We start from the raw sequence: 23,069 nt of genomic DNA on the forward strand, positions 1-23,069 counted from the left end.
CCTTGAAAAAAAAAAAACATGGGAAAATTTTTTTTTTTTTTTTTTTTTTTTTACTAGGTAATGATTCATAAAACCTTAGAAGAGAGCCCCTTTTCACATGACTAAAGTTTCATAACCACAGATAGCTGTATATCTCTTGTGCCACACAGTAGCCCACTCTGGAGCTGGTTTACAGGGGAAAATGACAAACTGCTATTTCCCAGGAGAGAAATATAGGACTTTAAAAATAAGTCCTGGGACCGGTCTTCTCACTGTTGACAAAGTCATCTTGGAATCCACAAAAAAGTTAAAGTGACACGAAAAAGCAATTGCTTTTGCTAGAATTAATCTCCGAACCTTTCTCCGTTTTATTTATACACTGGTTAACTTGTTGAACGTTGTGGATCAATCAAAAAAAAATAAATAAATAAATAAAAAAAATATCTTGACATTTGGGAAGAGGAAGAAGAAGTCTGGAAATAGCTTCCAAATATTTTCCCACATGAAGAGGCTACGTGAAGTAGCTCCGCTGATGCCAGGAGATTGTGTCCTCTGATTCAGACACACAGAGGAACGTATTTTACGTAAACAATGGGAGAGAGTGCGAATGGGAAAGACACTGCATCCCTTCTGGATATTTACATCAAGCCATCGACACATAATGGCTGAAAATCCTTCAACAGTCAAAGTAAAACCCAAAGGGATTCGTTCTCACATGGACACTCTGCATTAGAAACAGATGATAAGGAGGAAACTCAGCATGATCTGAGCTGCAGAGACCTACTGTTGAACTAAGCAAAACGTATAACAACCTGTAAAATGAATACATAATTATAATATTCATCTTACTGGAAACGCTTATTACTCAGATACCATCACTACAAACAACCTGTACGATATATAGGAGTGTTGGTGAACATTTAGTCAATGCTGTCCAAACTTTTTACCACAAAATTGTTGAAAGAGCTTCAGGGACGCTTTTATGAAACTGAAAAGATTGATTTCATTTTTTCATTAGGCTTATTTGATATGCAATCCTGGTGCTAATAGCGCGAGCTAATCTGCAGCACTTATCCAGAGATGGGCTTTTCCAAAACTAAAAACTATTAGGAAGTGAAATAGTAATAACAGTGGAAAAATAATCAAATATTATATTATCAATATATGCAAAAACAGCAAAGAAATAGAAAATATGACAATAAAAAGGAGACATGTCAGGATAAAATGCTGTTTTTGTTTGTTTTTTAATATAAACTAGTTATAGACTTTAAATTGACAGGAGTGAGTTAGTTGTTGTTAATTGCCTCAATAATAAACTAAAAAAAATTTTAATAAAGTAAAATAGTCAAAAATTTGTAGAAAATGAATCTGTACATTATTGTTATCCAAAATATAAACAGGGTCTTACACAGCTGCTGTATGAAATGACAGGTCAATATTTTCCAAAACGCTTGTGAGGAATGTTGTCCTGATTTGTTCTGGATTATTATTATGTTTTTACATTTGACAGCAAAGGTTGGGCAGCGCTTGCTGGTTCTACTAAAACATAATCTATGAAAACAAGAACATTGCTAAGAAGAGAAAAATACTTTGTCTTACACCTAAAGAAATGTCTACGAAGATTTTTATTTTGGAATTTGGAAATTTTGATGTAGAAAAATCCATCAAAAATGAGGCAGAGGCGTTGACACTTTCTGATGTTAATTCAACAACTTCATGTAATCAGCAGCATTTGGAGGCTGCTTTCAGTTTTACATGCAGTACGTGTCGGTTATGTGCATGACATGGTAATCATACAGTAAATCTTTTCCCCTGTGAGGCTCGTCTCCCTTTACTTACTGGGAAAGAAACGGCTGATGAAGTAGCAGCTGACGAACGACACGTGGGACGTTGGTCACTCTGAGGGAACAGAGGCGAGCCAGATCCACAGCGTGATCCACTCCATTTGACTTTCTGCCTGCTCTGACTGTAGATTCTTCAGATTACTGTAAAATGTCTTCGCTGGACTTTTTACATCCAGCCTTTTATGCCATCTAATATGTGTTTTCGATTGTTTTCCACCTGAAAGCAGCATTCAGCTTCTATGCAGCACAAATCTGGAGCAAACTTCCAGAAAACTGCAAAACACTAAATTCCTTTAAATCCAGACTAAGGCCTGCCTGATTAGAATTGCTGTTGAACTATAATAAATGAAACATTGACCAACGTATTTGAGGTGAAACGACGGCATTTGACAAAGTGTAAAATGTTTACTAGTTTTCTCATCTGTTGACTGTGTGGCATCTTTCTGACTTTGTATTTTTATGATGTAAAACACTTTGAACCACCTTGTTGCTGAAATGTATTTTACAAATAAGTTTGATAAATTGATTTATCAAAACAAAGAGATTTCTCTGAGTTTCTGTCAGAATACGTCAAAGTTTGTGTTTCTTAAGGAGTGCGAAGCGACTTACGACAACGAGGAGAAACTGGAGTCTGAGAAACGTCAGGTTGTAGAGGTGGACTGATGGGACAATGGACTGGACTGATGAAGGGACAGGGAGCAGCTGTGAGGGCAGAGCAGAAGGCAGGCTGAGGGAGAGGGAGAGAAAGAGACACGGCACAAGAGGAGCAAACAAACTGGCAAAACAGAATTCTACTGGAACAGAGTAACCAGTAACCATAAGGAATAAACAGGAACTAAAATGACAGAACAGTGACATAAAGTAAAAAAAAAACAGAAACAACTCTGATCTAATTAAAACAAGAATAACTAAGATATTATACAAACCTAGAAAAAACAGAACAGCCCAACAGCCTGGCATCTAGATTTGTTGTAACAAATCTAGACCTAAAGCTTAATGGGGGATTTTTCTTGTCATTCAGTGTAATGATGATATGTCTGACATGTTAAATGCAAAAATAACCACATTATTAGATCATATTTTGTCTAAAATTAACTCCTGCTGATGTTCCTTTTCATTCTCCAGTTGAATATGAAACATTTTGTAAACGATAGCATCTATTTTATTAAAAGCTAGAGATAATGGTGTTACTCCAAGTCCGCCTCTGATTGGATGAACAGCTCCTCCTGACCACTCCTCCTCCAGAGGCAGGATGTGGAGGAATAGAGTGAATTATTGAAAGGTGGTATATATTCTGCTCTTAGTCATCCTTAATAATAATAATAATAATAATAATAATGATAATAATAATAAAATTTTATTTAAAAAGGGCAAAAAAAATCTCAAAAATAAATGTCACCATGTGATCTGCTGTACCAGATTGTAGCATATGCTGATTCATTTCTATCACTGTATAGCTAATAGGGATGATAATATATTAGTTTAAAACCACAAGGAATAATCATGAACCAAATGAACTGATGGCAGCTACAGAATAAATCTGTCATAAGTTTCAATCATGATCACAGTGAGTGAGCTGGTCTGCAGTCGTCTCTTCTCCGGTGAGCGTTAAGGGTCTCCACCTCGTTTAGATTAAAACTCAGAGTCTGGGTTTTATACAACATCCTCACAGGGTCTTTCTGTTTTCTGTTCTATGTAAAGGAAGGTGACAGAACCAAACAAACAGCTTACTGAGTCCTCAGAACCACCAAACAGACACAGCTTGTCCAGCTGAAAAAAAATCCTGACTTCAAACTTCAACCAACTGCAGAATAACCAGCATCACTTCATAGGAGTCCTCATGTGTTAGGATCGGTTTTGCTCAAGGTTTCTGATAGCAAACGTCTCATTGTCGCGACATATGAGCTATAAAAGAAGCCAAAGAGTTTATTTGTAAAGCCTCCGGCCCATCCATCCCCCGTTATGTAATCAGGAGTTTTAATAGAGAATCTCTTTCATAGACACGTTTAAAGCACAGCGCCACGATTCACCCAAACAGGATGAAACGGAGCTGATGTGAGGCTCAGTCAAAGCTGCAACTGTGAAACATAATGCTAAATAAAGAAAAACTTTAATCACAGAAAGAGTCACGGCGTTAGGAACAGAGGTTCTGACTAGAGAGTGGATTTCTACCAACATGTCATCTCCTCCAGTTTCAAACCATCCCAGTGAAGAGGTTTATGATTAGTCACACTGCAGACGCTCCAGGTTTACTGCCTACTAGAAAATCTGTCAAACCTTAAACACGTTTTTGCAATCAGAATGTATTCAGTGCATTCAGGGAAGCCGACGCTCTGACGCAAAAATGCAGTGCGAAGCCCAAATAAAGTTTTTACGACATTCCTCAACACGTTAAATCCAATTAAGATAAAATTTTAACTCATTTATTTCTCAAATACTTTCAGACGGCTTCATTCCGTGGTTTGGCCGTCCTGCTGCCTGAGCTTTACTTTATTAAAGGAGGCTGACCTTTAGAGAGAAAACAGCTGGAGTATGTTCAAACATATATAAGGGCTTCAATAAAATGACTGAATAATTCAAACTGGATTTATGCAAATCCCAACAAAACAGCTTGTTTAAAGTTGAACTTTTGGGTCCAGCATCAGGTAGTAGTGACTTGGACAAGTTGCACATTAAACTTCAATGTGGCCCACTGAGATTTTATGTGATAGACCTGCACAAGGTAGTGTGAGACTGTAAAGTGAAAGAAAACATCTTGTAGATTGGTACAGTTTCACCTTCAAATCTTCTGGTCTACGTCTCTAACAGCTTGTCACTTCTACAGCCCCTCACATCTCTCTCCTCCCTGCTTTCCAAAATAGCACAAGCCCAGTCAGAGTGGATGGAGCGTCTGTTGAAACCAGTTTTTAAATCTTACTACAGATTGTCCATTGGATTTAGTTGTAGACTTTGATTGGACCTTTAAACCCTTGGCTAAGCGTCAATCCAAACCATTCAATTGTAGCTCTGACTTTACACTAGGGGTCATCATGATATGACCCCTAAATTCTTATTTTTTTTATTTATTTCGGTCATAAAATAAACAAATAAATAAGAACTGAGTGGAATTCTGATCTCCCTTAAAGCTGCAGCATGTAACTTTACATGCTGCAGCTTTAAAAAAATATGTAAAAACACATTCTTTTTACATATTTGTTTAAACTGTCACTATGTTTAAACTGTCACTATGTTGTGACAACATGAGACAATCTGTGAAAAGATCGGCCTCCTTCGAGAAGACACGCACCAAAAACAACCAGCCAATCAGAAACAGGGCATGATTGACAGCGCTAAGACCTGCCTCCTGGTTCTGATTGGTTGTTTCTAATTAGCACTGGGAGAAGGAGGAGGAGCTAATATTTCCACAGATTATCTGTCTCATGCCGTACTGTCACGACATGGTGACAGTTTAAAAAAAAAAAACATGTAAAGACATTTTTTATTAAAAGTTACATACTACAGCTTTAAGTTTTTGTGTATTTATTTTGTTCATTGAAGCACTTTGTGATTTTTATCTTGAAAGCTGCTGCATACATAAACTTTTACACAGTTCCTCATGTCCTAATGAAAGGGAAACATTTGCCCCAGTAGTCCATCTTCCTGTTTCCTCTGATCCGTCCCAACTCCTTACCGAAGAAAAGGCTTCCCCGATGCCGAGCTCCAAACACGATGTTAGGGTAAAGCATATTCAGGTGCGACGTCTTGTTCAATCTTTCCCTACCTTGTCCCGTTGAAATACATAGAGATTAACGGTTGCAACACAACAAAATATGTCTGGATTCCTTGCAAAAGGCTCTGCTTATCTCATAAAAGTCAATCTGCGATAAAGGATGATCTGTGGCCGGAGATAAGCAGAAGCTGCTGATGAGTACGCTGCTGGGATACAAACAGGTTGTTGTCGACCATGACCTCGTGAGGATCGCTCCGGTTTGACCGTAGGTGACAAAGCAGTCAGGACCGCTCATGAAAACGTCACGCAGCTCTCAAACACAGCGGGGGGTTTCATCCGCCGGGTCCAGTGAGGTTCTGTTGAGCTTTGGTTGAGCTCAACAGAATGAGGTGTTGCATAACGACTGCTTTTCAATAAACATTCGGCCCACAGCCGTGACCTTGGGCTGTGTCACACTAAGAGCCCATTTACTTTACACCCTCAAACAAACTGCTTCTTCAGTCATCAGATAGTCGACTGACTCCACTTATTTACATGAAGACAAATATAAACATGATTTAAATGAACTTAATTATCCCCTGAGGAGGTTCAGTGCTGCTAAGATTCATTGTACATGAGGTTTAAAACGAGTCTTATGATTTACCAAACCAATCAACCGTTAATCAGATTGAGACAGAACAACTTGTTAAACATTAAACTGGGATACACTTTTATTATCCTTCAATTTATTACTTCCATTATTAATGTGGCCCATGAAGAATTAGAATTTAAAAATTGGAGCATAAATAATTGCGTAAGTGTATATCAGCATGTTGTTGTGCTAAGAGACAGTAAAAATAGCAACCAAGGACTGATTAAAACAAGCCAAAGGTTCATAATATTTTTCATTATTTTTCACAACAAAACTGGACAGAAATATAAAGATTTCTGCTTTTTTGTCTCACATACAAGTTTCCTTTCAATCAGTTTTATATCAGTTAGTAAATTAAAAAAAAAAATCTCAACAATCTGTACCAATAAGGCCCAAGTTGAAGATACAGTTGGATACCCTGTAAAATCAGAAAACTCCTAAACCTGTAGAACCAAGAAATACATTAAATAGAACCAACCTGACAACATGAGTTGAAAAACACTTCATTAATCCCAAAGGGAAATAAAATGTTGTTGTATCTCATTATCCACTTCGTCAAAGTTCTTCAAAGAGTCTACGCTGATGACGAACAACTTTACATTTCTATTAGTAACTTGACTATGATCCACTAGTCACTGAGTCAGTGTGTCAGAATTATTCATGAGTGTATGGTTAAGAACTTCTCCACCTTAATGCCAAAAATATTTACCTAGAACCTGTTTGACAACATGAAGTAGGTCAACGGATCAGAGGTTTGATCGTCAAGATTAACTTTCCTTCTTCTACTTGCTGTAGATGATTGAAGTTTCTGCTCTCTACCAAAGAAACTGCAGTCAACAACATGCCACCATCACTGTGTAACCTTTAACTTTAACGCTCAAGGTGACAGTTACGATATCTGGCAGAAAGTTCATCCAAAGAACAGAAGCATGTACACACACAAAATGGCAAAAAAAAAAAAAAAAAAAACGAATAAAATAAAAACTCTAGTGGAAAATGAATAAATAAAAATCAAGTTTGAAACGTCGCCCCAAACGTAACGGACTTGTTATCCCAAATATGTCAGAACCAGCTGCTGAGGTGAAGCTGCGCCTTCGCATGACGCCGGGCCGCTTTAGAAAACTTTTTAACCTCAATAAATGAAATCATTTGAAAACTGCTTTTTTCATTTTTACTAGATTGTTTTTAACTGACATCAAGTTTTCATTGATGATGTGAAACATCCCAGATTGAGGACAAAATGTACAGAAAAACAGCAGAAATCTGTTTGGGGGCAAGCACAGTTTTTGTGACAAGAAGAGTTTCGCGCTTTTGTTGAGTCAGGTTAGACATTACGATCCGTTTGTAGAACAGGGTGAACCCCTCGGGCCAGTCTAGGCTGTTCTGGATGTTGATTTGGCCAATTTATGTCACAGATGTTAGAATAAACAATATTACAAAGAACATTTCAGAGAAACATCTTGATTTTTGATCAGAACTTTGTAATTTTGTGTCCAGAGACGCCTGAAGGTCACAGTTGGTTCAGACAGCTGGAGCTCATGTTGGGCCGGTCCGTTTTAAAGCAGCTTCCACAGAATATGCTCCGAAACATTTGTGACACGTTTTTTTTTTTCCATCAGCTGTCTGCTGAAGAATGTTTTTGTGGGACAAAATCACCTTGGCAACAAAAACACAAAAATAAGAGAAGAAATATCTTTCATTGAATTCCCTGAGCGCCAATAAAATAAAAATGTCCCGGCCTTTCACCTGAAGAGAAGTCGACTGGTTTTGAGTGTTTGCAGCAGCACAGCAAATCAAATCTACCCCAATGCTTTAAGTGAACTTAAACTCTGGCAAAACTATAGCAGGCAGCAATAAGGAGGAAATATACGACTGTTGTTGGAACAATACATATATTTCAGAATAATCCATCTGGAAGCAGAGATGAGAATTTATCAGTGCTTCTCTGTCAGCATGCATAGATTATACTCAGTTACCCACATACTGGTGTTAGACATTAACCTAGTAAGGTTATGAAAAAAATATAAGCATCCTGCAAAATGTCTGGGAATGTGACTCTGTCTCTGTCACGGCTTGAGGTTTTTCACCTTTTGTCAACCTGAAACCACAAACCTTGATGTATTTTGAAGGAATCTGGTGTTTCAGGTAGAGCAGATTTGGGATGTGAAAGATTCCCGGTTTTCCACAAGCAAATTTATGGAGTTAGATAAAACATTTAGATAATGGTTTAAGGAATTAAGTCTGGAAATGCAAATATCGTCCATACCGTACTGAGAGCTAGAAAGTAATGAAATAAAAATTCTATACTTTTCCAAATTGTGCAGTAACACTGACTTATGGGTCTTTGTGAGCTGAGGTTTATCACACTGTGGAATACGTCCCAGTATATGAAAGTACAGAAATGGAAACACATTCACAGTCATATCAGGTTCCTGAGTTCAGTTCAGAGCAACCAGTTGACCCAACATGGCTGGATTGAAAACCAATGTGTTCATGTAATAGTTTTAGCATGTTCTATACCCAAAGTGGAACCACAACCCAGGAATTTATTTATTATTATTTTTAGTGACAATAATTGTTGACTGCCTAAGCAGGAACTGGGGTGACTTTCAGGTCCGATATCACAAAGCAGACAGGATGTTGACTGACTGGCAACAGGACTAGAAAATAACGCTTTACCTGCCTGGTTTCACAGGCTTTCCTCTTCACAGGCTCAGACCTCGACTGTCTGGGAGAGAGAAAAGTGTCTGTTTACCGGGGATTGTTTCACCCACAGAACCAAACGGAGAAGGGAGTTCTATACACCGGAAACCAAAGGAGGATGAAGTTACAGGGAGCAGGAATGCAGGAAGAGCAGAGGGACAGGCGAGAGAAACAAACTAACCAGCAGGTTAAGGTAGGAGCACAGGAGCAGCAGGAATTCACAAAGGGAATATGGAAACTCACTCAGTTGAGCTTTGAGCTGGAAGATATATCTGTTACATAACTCAGCTCATTGTCTGCTTGGGAAGAACCTGCTGCAGGACAAGACGCAGGGCCAACTGGGAGTACAACGGCAGATTCAACTGGTTAGGACAACCTGTGCTGTGCTTTGACTTTTGGGCAAGTCGTTAAGATAATTGTGAAACGGATGAAGTAAGTTACATAACCAAGGTTGCGGCTTTGGACAACAATACGCTGCTTCTTCTGTTTATTTCAAAGGTCCTCTGGGATGTAGATTAAGGCATAGTGGTTGAAGCGGCTGACAGAAACGTCATTTATTTATGAAAGGAACCTGCGGATGTTTTAGGTTTAGTAAATATTACAGCAGGATCTTTGGCGAGGCAAGAAAACTTGAAGAATACAAGAAGACCCCTTTGTTCTTTGGGGATTTACTGGATACCATAATCTATTCTTTGATTAATTTATAAAAATGTGAGACAGTATCATAGAATATTACAATAATAATGTGAAATACAGTTATGAATACTTATGCATGACATTGTCATAAGTTTTCTTTGCAGTTTTCTGCATAAATGACTCAATTCTCCTGTGCTGAAAAGCTACATGGACATACTCATGCTACACCAAGACGTATCATGGGTTAAAGTGCTGTTGACTTAAGTTCGACTTCATTTGGTTGTAACTTGACCCCTAGCAGGCATTCACTTTTAAATCAGCAGCATATTTTAGTTCTTGGAGGATTCTACAATAGTCTGGTAATACTCAGTCACATGCCTCTGTTTACATCGAAGCGTTTTATGGACAGAACTCCGAGTCTCCAGTACTCTGAGTCGGAGGTGTATCGCAAACTTCTGCTTAAATTACATTGAGCAGAGCCAGCTGGCGAGCTAGCTAATGCTAATCATGACCTCTCATGCTAAGCTGTTGGTTAGTCCTCATTTCTATCTGAAATCGAATAAATAGATTACACTTAATCAGTGTAAATGTGAAAAAAGTTTGAACAAATTGAATAGACTAAAATGGACTGCATTAGTTTGTTTCAATACACTGAACACAGGAGACCTGGTTTCTCCTGTGTTCTCCTCATTTAGGTTTCCAAAACACTTGACAGTTTTTACATATTTTTCATCTTTATTGTTTGTAGCATTAATTTGTCTCTCTGTATGACAACAGATTTAAAATGATATTGGCTGTCATGACTGAGTGTCCGACCAAGGCTAACTGCAGATTGTTTGCGGCTGTAAGATTTGGATCACCATGGTGATCCAAATCGCCCATGGTGATCCAAATCGCCCATGGTGATCCATGGGCACCTGATGTCTTGAGAGCCATGAAGAATCTCTCTTTGACTTGTTCAGCCCAAATTCTCCCATAATCAACAGTTGTTTGCAGAACAAAAGTACGTTGAGGAAGTACATCCCTAGCAGATCACTACAGCTGGAAGATTGGCCTCTTAAATGTTATTTTGTTAATCATTTCTAGAAGTTTGTGAAAATTTTGTAGTAATTATCTGTGATGGACTGGCGACATGTCCAGGGTGTATTCCTGTAGATCACCCAACAATCTTTTTGACAGAGACCCTGACTGTCACTGAGGAGAGGAAACCCATTTCCCATGATTCTTTTAGGTTATTAAGCTTTTTATTATTTAGCAGACCATTTAATTTTAAACTTTAAATTCACCATTACCAGAAGGTCAAAATAAGCCAATTTAGTTTTGTGGTACTTTAGCATCATCTGCTAAAGTGTCACAAAAAGTAATGTAAGACTTAAAGCAAGGGTTTGATCATCTAAGTATCCAGTGTAACTATAGTTTTCTGTTCTGTCATCAACAGGGACAGAGACAAAGAGCAAAGCCAGGAGGCCTTTAAATAGGCCGGTCACTACTGTCCTCCATGAGTTTACAAATATGAAACTTTCTCACTATAATCCACTTGAAATCCATATTTTCTCTTTAGCACCATGTGAACAGAACAACCTTTGACCTCTGATAAAAACAGGAACAATATAGAAGGAGGTGAGGCTCAACGATTCTTTTTCCCATCATTTCTGGTTAGCTTTATGTTACTTTAGCCATTTTCTAATTTTTAATTGTTGCTATGTCTGATTTGTTTCATTTACTGCTGCATAATCCTAAGGACCCCAGGGGAAAGAAATCGTTTTTTATGTTCATTTTGTGAAACAACATAACAAAGCAAACAGATGTTGTTAGATTTTCCCAAACTGGTCAGGCTTCCTGTCCTGTAAAGTCGATGTTCCTGAGCGATGGCAGTGAAGCTATTTCTGCTGGACGATGTCCAACTGTCTGAGTGATTACTACCAAGGAGAACATAGGAAGCTGCTGGGTCAGCGCCAAGGGTCAGACATCTGTCAGCGCCATAAGCTCCTTCTACCACTTGATCTTCATATCAAGCTGTGCATGAGAGAAAATATGCTACTGTTTATTATTTCATGTCACTTAAAAAAAGCATAACAATGTTATTAAGGAGTTTAATGGAAAACTAAAGATCAAGATCTTTGCAGTTTTTTTTTTACTCTAAATTTTTCATATCATGAACCAATTTTTATGATGAAGCAAATATAACCTGTCTACATCTGCAGTAGTTTTCCAATGAGGGTTTTTACTGAAGGGAAACAAAGCAACCCAAACTTAGATTTGGGGTAATAAGCTCGTTTTGTAATAACTGCCACTAAAGCCTTGTTTCTTCTGGTAGGTCCGGTTTGCAACACATAACCGCTGCTTTAACAACTGAAGCAAAAATAAAATTTTGTGTTTAGTAAAATCAGGTCATATAAGCGACCAGCACCATCCCGTTCAGTTGTACAGGATGGTACAACTGAATGGAAATGGGACACCAGTACCAAACGTTTAAATCACACAACACAATCTATTGATTTGAGGACAGAAAACTGTCACTGATTGCAATAAGCTCAAGACTTTACCGTTTAAAGTCTGGCTTTGGAAAAGTTAGCATTGAGCCTGAACAAGTGGTGGTGGTTTTGTATCTGATAAGCGTGTTGCTGCAGTATTCTCCCAAAACAATTGCCTTCATAACCTGTGTTTCCATTTCCAATGTGAGCAAAACTTTGTCAATATTTCGCAAATGTTGAAAAACCACAAATTCGGAAATGCTGTGCTTCCATTAAATAACAAAACACAATGAAAATAGCATGTGAATAAGCTTGTTCATGCAATAAGTCATTAAAAATAATAAAAAAAAAAATGCTGCGCCATCATCTTCCAACTACTTCCTGTTTTCTTCTTTCAGGGGTTTGCTTCAGTGGCAATGTCTTGCTATGGAAAAATTACAGGTTTTTCCAAATTGGCGTTCATTAAGCCGATTTATTTTCACAATGTCAGGTTGCTTTAGTTAGTTCATTCAGATGCCAGCACAGGTTGACCTAAAATGTCTAGTTTGAGTTTCAGTCAAACCAGACAAATAAACAAGAAACCCCAGTGAAAGGTTTTCTTGTTTAGTTTGTTTCAGAGCTTTAGTAAAATAGCAATAACATTTTATTTATAACACATTTTACATGGAAATCTCAAAGTGCTACAAAACATTAACCAATGTAAAAGTAATAAGTTAAAAAAAAATCGGTCATAAGATGTTAAGAACAAGAATGTTTTCAGTTCTATTTAGAAAGACTCAGAGGTAAACAAGCCTCGGTTTTCCTGGTGAATCTGCACCCAGCTGTCTGAAGGATTTCATGGTCTTTATCGGCTTTTTCCCTTATGAAATGAGATCATTGTTTGAAAACAGTTTTCTGTATTTAAGGAGGTTATCCTCATCTGATGTTAAAAGTATCTAAGTGAGCAAAGAATATTAGATGTTTTCCATCTTTTTAGTGTTAATTGATGGACTCTGGTCTGTTAGGAAATCACCTTTTAACCCTTCTGGTTTGTTCAAACACTGTAGAAAGTGTTACAACATCTTAACCCACTCTAATTAAAGAGTAAATGGGTCTTGACAATCACCAAGGGTCATTTGACAGGACAGCAAATTGTATTTTGCAGAAATGTTTTAACTTCTTGAAAAATGAACATGTTTAATTCAACATTGCAGATAATGCAAAGGTGCATAAAACCACTATACATGACAGGATGAGGGCGCCATCTTGTGGACACAACCTAAAAAAAAAACAAGCCAGAAGAAAACATTGATCCAACAACTGGAGGTTCGACCAAGATGGCGGCTGGAGCAGAGGCTCCTTTTCGAGCTGTTGTGCCAAATTGTTTGATTGGAAAACCCCCAACTAAACGCTACACTGTTTTTATTATATACATTTTTTAAAAATAGGCTCAATCCTTTTTTGAAGACAAAATGTTTTCTTGTGACAGAAAAAGATCTTCTAAAAAAGCAAAAGCTCACCAGCAGCAACTTAACGACCAGCCTCTACTGTATTAAATATGCTAAAAACTAAAGTGAGTCGCATGTATACTTGCTTCAATAGCTCAAAGAAATTTGAGCACATTAAATCTGAGCTCAGCTTTAAGTCTAAAACCTTATGTCTGTTATTAGTTCTAGAAAATGGAATAATGTAAAAGTGTTTTTTTCCCGTTTCCCACTAATTCTTTTTTTTTTTTTTTTTTTGTTTACAGTCTCACTCTGAAAATTCCACCATTTTTCCTTTTCTGGCTTTGTTTTATCCATAACCATAGCACTGCATATTGTTCCAAAAGACTTCAGGTGATGTAAAAAGAAGTTGGATGTTCTGAATTACTTTTTTTATTGTTGTTGAATTTTCTCTGTAATCAATCCACAAAGTCTTTAATGTGATGAAACTATATTTAACTAGAAACTATTGGCTGGCCTGCCTGGTACCTTCGGAGGGACTGAACCGATATAATCCACCACTGTGATGTTACAGGAGTACAAGCCACCAATGCTATAAACAAAAACGAAAAATATTTAAAGATTGGACTTTAAGTGTTCTGCTCTAAATGTGCCATTCAGATCTGGTAGTTAAACGGATCCATGATCAGTTATAACAATAGACTTTATTTGAGACATTTATTTTAGATGTAAAAATAATGCAGTAATAATTTTGTAGACTGTTTAGTTTCTATACATTTTAATAAAATATCGTCACACGAAAGTCGCTTTGAGGATATAAACAATCGGCACGGCATTTGGTTTTAGCTTGTGAAGCTTGGGATGTGGTGGAACGGGAGATTCACATCATGGATGTGAAGCCGACAAATCTGCAGCAACTGAGTGATGCAGATTTATGTTAATATGGACCAGACTGTCTGAGGAATGTTTCCAGTATCTTGTTGAATCTAAGCCATGAAGGATTAAGGCAGTTCTAAAGGCAAAAGAAGGTCCAACCCGGACCTGAGTGAAGTTGCCCCCCCACCCACACACACACACCTTCTTCAAATCAGACAAAATTGCTGTTAATCAACTCGACTTTGTTTGTGCAGCAAATTTTTTTGTGTCAACCAGGTCAATCAAAATGACCTTTAAACTTTCATTAATATCTTCAAAGCCAAAGCAGCACAAACAAAAACAATTTGCTGCACAAACCAGCACAAACATAATGGAGTTGATTGATGGCAATTTTTTTCTAATTTGAAGAGGGTGGAGGAGCCAACTTCACTCAGGTCCAACCCGGTACTAGCAAGGTGTACCTAATAAAGTGGCTGTCAGTGCAGTGTATCTGTTCAACAGAGAGAGAGTTTCTCTGACAGGTGGAGATTCTTTAGACTCAACACAGAAACACTGAGGAACCTGGGAGGTGGAGTGAAAATCCAGGATAGAGAGGTACAATGAATTTGAATTTGAATGTGTGGAGGAGGATCAGTGAGTCAGATGAGACTCTGTAGAAGGACAGAAAGCCAGCAGGATAGTCCACATACACTGATACTCTGTTAGAGACGGAGGAGGAGGAGAGACATTGGTCGTCATTGTGCCAGACAGAGAAACCTTGATGATCAGAGCATCTCAGAGTCCAGCACTGATTCAGATCACACACAAAGTATCTCCAGTCTCTGCTGATTCTTCTGTAACTCACTGATACATCAACACATCCGCTCCACTCAACCTCCCAGTAACAACGACCAGTCAGACCAGTTCTGCACAGCACATTAGGACGATCAAATCTGATCGGGATTTAACCGAAGCTTCTCCACACATCACCTTCCTCTCGTCTTCAGACACTTTGAGGTTTCTGGTCGCTGTGGTTGTGTCGATGGTGAGTTGACAGAAATCTGGTGGAGAGAAGAAACACAATCCAGCTGCAGTTATTGATCATTTATTGAAGCTGATGATGGTTGCTGAATGAAAGATGTGACAGTTTTAAGATTGTTGCATGTGAGCTGCTTTGTTGTCATGAATCAGCTGACATGAGGCCATGGTAAGACCACACTGCCCCCATGTGGAAGTGGAGTGAACCTCCGACAAATAAACATGGATAAGCTAAAGGAGGAAGCTCACTGTGTTACCTCAGACATTTGGTGAGACATTTTTGCCTCATCAGCTAACATCAAGGCAAAGAAGACAGGCAAAATATTTTGAATGAGTCATACAGTGGTGCAGTTGGTAGAGCTGTTGCCTTGCAGCAAGAAGGTTCTGGGTTTGATTCCTGGTCCTGGTCTTTCTGCATGGAGTTTGCATGGTGGGTTCTCTCTGGGTTTTCTGGTTTCCTCCCACAGTCCAAAAACGTGACTGTTAGGTTAATTGGCCTCTCCAAAATTCTCCCAAGGTGTGTGTCCTGTCTGTATCCGTTTTGCCCTGCGACAGACTGGCAATCTGTCCAGGGTGACCCCGCCTCTTGCCCAGAACTTTAGCTGGAGATAGGCACCGGCAACCCTCCCGACCCCACTAAGGAACAAGGGTGTACAGAAAATGGATGGATGACTCATACATCAGATCCATGAAGTTATTTACAGGAAACCACAGAAAAACTGAGCTTAAAGCCCAAAGACCTGAGGAGCGCTAAACTGCTTTTGAAAAAATGAATGTGTTTCATACGAGCATGTAAAGGAATTTTGAAAGGGGGAAAAATTATTTTTATACATTTTACCTTCAAAATCTCTTCAGCTACATGATGGCCATCTACTCTTTGGTGGCTGTTGAAATTCATTTTTGTTCGTTAAATAACATGTTAAAGTTTAACTATGGTGCTTTTATTGTCTCGTTTTTGCATGAATATTGTCAACAGTCCGGCTGCACTAATCTGTCCACTCAGACATCTTTTGCCCACACAATTTATAGAACATGCAGCAAATACAATCTGCAGCACCTTTTCTGGCTTTAGACCCAGAGCTTCCAGACGAAGGTATACTGTGTCATAACACCTATGTTGTCCTGGTGCTTAAAATTGGCATCGCTGAAGGATGGTTGGCCTCTATTTTATTATTATCATTAATATTATTATTATATGTTTCCTAATCTTCCAAATATTTGACGATAGTTGTGTTGGGCGCATTTCATACTTGCAAAAAGCCTGTGAGAAACTACTTAACTATGTTTTTATCACATTCACTTCCATGTCAGGCTGTGTAGAAATATATGAGCCACTTAACTTGAAAAGTTATAAAGAAACTACTAATTTGCAGCCACAGCACACAGTTATTGTTTTGGCCCAGCTTTACACATTAATCTTTTATTGAATTGCTAAGCATTGTAATAATGACAAAAAAACCTTCATTCAAACATGTTGTAGTTATTCCATTGAACACTGTGGTATTCAGTTGTTGAGCTCGGCTGCAGGAATTTAACCATCTTTTACATTTTTTCCAGACTCCGTTTGTGTTTTGGAAGTGGAATGAACTTTGTTCTGCCCTCTAAGTGATCTGGGTAAAGAGAGTATCAGGTGCATGTTCCTCACTGATAATGTCAGCCATTTTTTCAGATTATTTTCCACCAAATCCTTATGACCATTGCACATTTGTAATAATAAACCCCAACGCTTTGTCGGAGGTTCAGTTCCTCCAGGAAAGGAGTTTTTAATTTTGGAGGAAACTAGACCAGCAATTGGTCAGACACTGAAACACACACTGGATTGATGGACAGGTGATGTCATGTCAGATGAAAAACACACTTACACTTCCTAAGACCTGGTGTCAAACTTTGGACTCCAGCAGGCTCCACCCTGAAAGAAGGAGGGACGTCAGATCATCAGTGTCTTTCAGTAGCAAACATGGACATTATATGTCTCTCTGCTTTTCCTCCACTGAGACAGGAACAGTCCAACATATGGACTCATTCACTTGTTGTAAACTTCCAGAGAAAGAAAGAGCAGACATGGGCTGTGATGATGATGAAGATGAAAACATTTCAAACTGAGGTGGATATAAGAAGGACAACTCATTTCTCCAAACACAGGAAAATCTCCAACAGAGAGGAGAAAGGAAATCCCTCCATAACAACCCAAAGAAACTCACTGAAGCCTAAAAGGACATCAGAAAACTAAGGAAACATTTCTAGAAGCCACCAGGTGGCGCTGACTACATTTACAATCAGACCAAGAACAAGATGCAGTGTCCTGGAGTAAAGGGTTGTGAAAGTGTCCAAGGAGCATCTTTGTTGCATCTTCTCCTGTTCAGCTCTACATGCCTGTCAGACTTCAGCTCCTGCTGAGCCTGGAACAGACTCAGACTGTCAAACATCCTGACATCTTCAGGGTTTCCCTCAGTGTATTAGGTAACACTTTATTTGAAGGGGGTTGAATAATACTGACATGACACTTTCATAAACATGACATAACACCTGTCATGAACATGAATAAGCCTTCATGAATATTTATGACTGTTGTCATAAAGCGTCATTCAGTAAATTATGACACTTTTAATACAAAGTTGACATTATTCAAAATGTCTTTGTTATGACAACTTGACATTAACCAAGAAATCATTACTGATATAAATTTGTTATAAAAGAATTACTGATTGCACTTTAAAAATTAGGTAACTTTACGTTATTGCAGGTAAAGTTTAAACTTAAGCTGTGTTAATTTAATCTTACCTACTTTACCTTTTCAAAAGGCTGCCATTTTACTTTTATAACTGCATGGTGTGTTTTATTACACTCTGTTTGCCCAGATAAGGGGCACGTTATGCACGTTCTGTTTTGCAGTGGATTTCCTCCCGCATTATTTTCCTCCAACAAATTATTCCAGTGACTGAAACACATACAGCTTTTAACCTTCGTCTTCCCATTTCTGACGCTGGAATTCAATATCCTCAAGCTCTGAAATACCAGGCAGCTACAAACCACATGTTAGCTTTAGTGGCTAAGTGTTGGCTATAGTCCGTTGTCGCCTTGATATTAGCAGAAAAATGAGAAAAATAATCACTGGATTGTACGAGCTAATTACTGGACACAACGGCACACAATAAAACTCAGTTGTACCAGGAGCTCAAAGATATTTGAACTTTTGTGTCTTGTTCACTACAGCTCTTGCTATGGCTAAAAACAATAGGAGCAAGCAGGACCCAGAAACAATCTATGTAGCGAAAATGTAAACAGAAGTACATCACCACTACTCTTGGCATATAGGCCATTGATAAATTATTGAAATAACATTTACATCCTCATTGACGGAAAATAATGGAGAGAAATCTGGTTTCAACAGCATTAATAACATTGTACCTGAGAGTTGTCAGTTTGCAGTTTGGACTCTTCAGTCCAGCATAAAGAAGCTCCACTGCTGAATCCTGAAGGTTGTTGTGACTCAGGTCCAGTTCTGTCAGACTGCAGGACTGGGAGCTGAGGACTGAGGTCAGAGCTACACAGCTTCTCTCTGTGAGGTTACAGTCACTCAGTCTGAGGAGACAAGGAGAAATATCTGGAACAATCAATCCATCATATAAAGCTAAGAAAATCAAGAATGCAGTGGTTTGTATTCAAAGAGTATTGTAAGGAAGGTTAAACTTTATTAGACTTCGAGTTTGGTTTTGTATTTTAGTTCTCCGAGCCTAAATTAGATCAGCGAATGCAACACAGCTCTGGAGGGAAGGCTAGTATCACGAGATCGTGTTGTTCATGTTGTTGGTAATGGCTCTCACTGCTCACTGCTCGGACATTGCTAAATGCTGTCTGTGCCAGAGCTAGAGGCCAGAAACCACACAGTTCTTCCGTTGAAACAGCTCAGTTGCCATTGTAACTCATTGTTGCTGGAAGAAGTAAAGTTCATGCAAGAAATCCTTCTTTTTTTTTGTCATGAATCTTCGCTACCCACACACCTCCGTCACACCGGGAACCAAAAGCACGACAGTATAAAAGGTCAAAAGACAAAAGTTGATCAATCTATTGTTGAAATAATATTTACATAATCATTGATGGAAGGTAATGGAGAGAAATCTGGTTTCAACAGAATTAATAACATTGTACCTGAGAGTTGTCAAGTTGCAGTTTGGACTCTTCAGGCCAGCATAAAGAAGCTCCACTCCTGAATCCCGAAGGTTGTTGTGACTCAGGTCCAGTTCTGTCAGACTGCAGGACTGGGAGCTTAGAAGTGAGAACAGAGCTCCACAACTTTTCTCTGAGAGTTTACAGTCACTCAGTCTGAGGAGACAGTGAGAAATATCTGGGATTAAAGAAGTTGTCATCCATTCATCATGGATGAAATGAAGTTGAGAAAAACAAGAAGCAATGGTTTGCATTCAAAAGAAGAAAATGTCCACAAACAAAAGTTGATCGATCTATTATTGAAATAACATTTACATCATCAATAGAAGGTAATGGAGAGAAATCTGATTTCAACAGAACTGAGAACATTGTACCTGAGAGTCATCAGTTTGCAGTTTGGATGATTCAGACCAACAAATAGAATATTTGCTCCTGAATCCTGAAGGTCATTGTCACTCAGGTCCAAATCTCTGAGACAGCAGGACGGGGACCTCAGGACTGAAGACAGAGCTACACAGCTTGTTTTTGACAGTTTAGAGCAACTCAGTCTGAGGAGACAGGGAGAAAATCTGGAATTAAACAATCATCCATCCATCATGGATGAAATAAAGTTAAGACAAGAAAGCAGTGGTTTGCTTTCAAAGGGACAAAATGTCAGAAAACAAAAGTTGATCAGTCCATTATTGAAATTGACATTAAAATCTAATTAGTTCACCTCACTTAAAAAGTTATGCAAACTCATTGTATGAGAAAATTAAGCAAAGTAATGTTAAGATTAGTGCATAAGTAAACCTCATTTATTTTAAGTAAACAGTACTAAATCAAGTAGTACAATTAACGAAAACTATATTCATGTAACAAAATTTTCTTGATTGAGTTCTTGTCCTTCCTCTCTTGCTTCTTTTTTAAAGGTTTTGTTGGCTCTAGTGGTCTTTGAGAGTGGTCAGACAGGAAAGTGGATAATGAGAGAGGAGGAAGACATGTGGCAAAGGTCATCAGGCCGAGAATCGAACCCGTGACAGCCATGTTGAGGACTAAGGCCTTCATATGGGTTGTGCTTTATCCTGAGCCACAGCAGCACCGCTTGATCCCACTTCATACAATTTATAATTACACGAAATATTTGAAATACATAATTTATACAAAAAAATATTCAGTCTGATAAAATAAACAATTAATTCACTCTCACTCTCGACCCTCACTGTCCGCTTGTGCATCATAGTTACAGGAACACCAGAAACACAAAACAAAGGTTCCAGCTTTGGACTGTTGCATGTAGAAAAAAAAGAATTAATTTCATTAATGGCCCAACAAAAGAAAACGAAACAAAACATTAATCTAGTTGACTGCAGCCTGGCTTACGGTAAAAATAATACATGGAGACTTGTTCTGATGTTCTGCTATGTGATTGAGCTCCTGTTCATGGAAATGCAGGGATTAGTCTCTTCATGAGTGAGATGAGATAAAATACTGGCTCAAGAAAAGAAAAAAAAAAACTCAAGTAAAGAATTTGTACTTGGATGCATGCAGTAGTAACAAAGTACTCTCCAACACAGAAAATATCCAACAATTTAGAGTTGGATTTCTAAATTAAACCCTGATGAAGGTTTTAATGGCAGATATCTTTATATTTTTGTGTTTATGCTGCTCATGTTTTTTAAATGCATAAATTTGAAAAAAGTAATGAGAGACCTTTCAACCACAAATTCCAAGTAACTTACAAAGATTGAGTGTTGATAGCAATTTGATAAAAACTGATTTAAGTCAACCTACTATTTTCAATAAAATACAATTTTGCATTTACTGTGTACATCCTGATTGATGGAAGGTAATGGAGAGAAATCTGGTTTCAACAGCATTAATAACATTGTACCTGAGAGTCGTCAGGTTGCAGTTTGGACTCTCCAGTCCAACATAAAGAAGCTCCACTCCTGAATCCTGAAGGTTGTTGTGACTCAGGTCCAGTTCTGTCAGACTGCAGGACTGGGAGCTGAGGACTGAGGTCAGAGCTTCACAGCTTCTCTCTGAGAGGTTACAGTCACTCAGTCTGAGGAGACAAGGAGAAATTATCTGGGATTAAATAATAATCCACCCTTCAAATTAAGCTAAGAAAAACAAGAATGCAGTGGATTGTATTCAAAAAATGTAAAGGTCAAAAGACAAAAGTTGATTAATTTATTGTTTAAATAACATTTATATAATCATTGATGCAAGGTAATGGAGAGAAATCTGGTTTCAACAGCATTGAGAACATTGTACCTGAGAGTCGTCAGTTTGCAGTTTGGACTCTTCAGTCCAGCATAAAGAAGCTCCACTGCTGAATCCCAAAGGTTGTTGTGACTCAGGTCCAGTTCTGTCAGACTGCAGGACGGGGAGCTGAGGACTGAGGTCAGAGCTACACAGCTTCTCTTTGAGAGGTTAGAGTAACTCAGTCTGAGGAGACAAGGAGAAATATCTGGAATTAAATAATCAAAAATGATTTTCTTTTCAGTCCCCAATATTCTCATTGGAAAGATTGATGGAGGGTTTTTTTTGCATGTTATTTTTTGTTATGAACTTTTTCATTATAAAAAACTGATAATATTGATATGCATCTAATCATTAGCAGATTTATCATGATTAAAAATAAAAGCAGTAACAATGTGTGTCCTTACAGAGCTTTGTTGGAGGCTTTAACCACTGGCAGCAGCCTCAGAAGAGCCTCCTCTGAAGCAGAGTATTTCTTCAGGTCAAACACATCCAGATCTTTTCCTGATGACACTAAGATGAAACCCAGAGCTGACCACTGAGCAGGAGACAGTTTATCTGTGGAGAGACTTCCTGAACTCAGAGACTGTTGGATCTCCTCCACTAGAGAACGATCATTCAGTTCATTCAGACAGTGGAACAGATTGATGCTTTTCTCTGCAGACACATTCTCACTGATCTTCTTCTTGATGTACTGAACTGTTTCCTGATTGGTCTGTGAGCTACTTCCTGTCTGTGTCAGCAGACCTTGTAGGAGTCTCTGATTGGTCTGCAGTGAAAGTCCCAGGAGGAAACGGAGGAACAAGTCCAGGTGTCCATTTGGACTCTGTAAGGCCTGGTCAACAGCTCTCTGATGGAGATGCCATATTTTTAGCTTCCCCTGAAATGAAGGCTGGTCAAGTATTGTTAGTGTTTCTTCAATTGAAGGCATGTTAGATGTTGGGATTTTTTTTAATGTTGCGATGGACTGGCGACCCGTCCAGGGTGTACACTCCCTCTTGCCTGAGTTCCCTCGCTGAGGATGGGCACCTGCACCTCTCCAGACCCCACTAGGGACAAGGGTGTAAGAAAATGGATGGATGGAGGGATCCATCCATCTAACATCTAACATGCCTTCAAATGAAGGCATGTTAGATGTTAGATTTTCTTCCATTGGGATGACCCCCAGCTGTTGGTATGGACTCTGTAAGGCCTGGTCAACAGTGCTCTGATGAGGAGACTTTAGTTTAGGTGTATTAGGTAATGAAGAACTATATATATTTTTTTCTTCTTCGTTCCTTATTCTTTGTTTCTTGACTCCAGAGTTGATGAAGGTCAGATGAACATGAAGAGCAGCCAGAAACTCCTGAACACTCAGATGGA

General features: G+C 38.5%; 1 protein-coding gene across 1 annotated transcript; it reads right to left on the minus strand.

Annotated features, from left to right (window-relative positions):
• Positions 1-15,013: 15,013 nt before the first annotated feature.
• Positions 15,014-23,063, minus strand: LOC106946328 (ribonuclease inhibitor-like). The gene is made up of 8 exons (XM_015030580.1): positions 22,115-23,063; positions 21,720-21,893; positions 21,334-21,507; positions 19,835-20,008; positions 19,443-19,616; positions 18,702-18,875; positions 17,156-17,202; positions 15,014-15,316 (listed from the first exon to the last, which is right to left on the minus strand). Exons 1-8 carry the CDS (start codon positions 22,858-22,860, stop codon positions 15,171-15,173), a joined length of 1,809 nt encoding a protein of 602 aa, XP_014886066.1. The 5' UTR covers positions 22,861-23,063; the 3' UTR covers positions 15,014-15,170.
• Positions 23,064-23,069: the final 6 nt, after the last annotated feature.

Source organism: Poecilia latipinna, unplaced genomic scaffold (assembly GCF_001443285.1).
Source record: "Poecilia latipinna isolate Pla-1442-1.1 unplaced genomic scaffold, P_latipinna-1.0 Scaffold186, whole genome shotgun sequence".
In the NCBI taxonomy this organism is placed as follows: Eukaryota; Metazoa; Chordata; class Actinopteri; order Cyprinodontiformes; family Poeciliidae; genus Poecilia; species Poecilia latipinna.

Coding starts and splice junctions, on each gene's coding strand:
- LOC106946328 (XM_015030580.1), bottom strand. CDS start 22,860: ATGGAAGAAAATCTAACATCTAACATGCCTTCATTTGAAGGCATGTTA. Junction 21,894..22,114: donor AAAGCCTCCAACAAAGCTCT/GTAAGGACACAC, acceptor TTGTCTCCTCAG/ACTGAGTTACTCTAACCTCT. Junction 17,203..18,701: donor TGCAAACTGACAACTCTCAG/GTACAATGTTAT, acceptor TCCTTCTTTCAG/GGTGGAGCCTGCTGGAGTCC.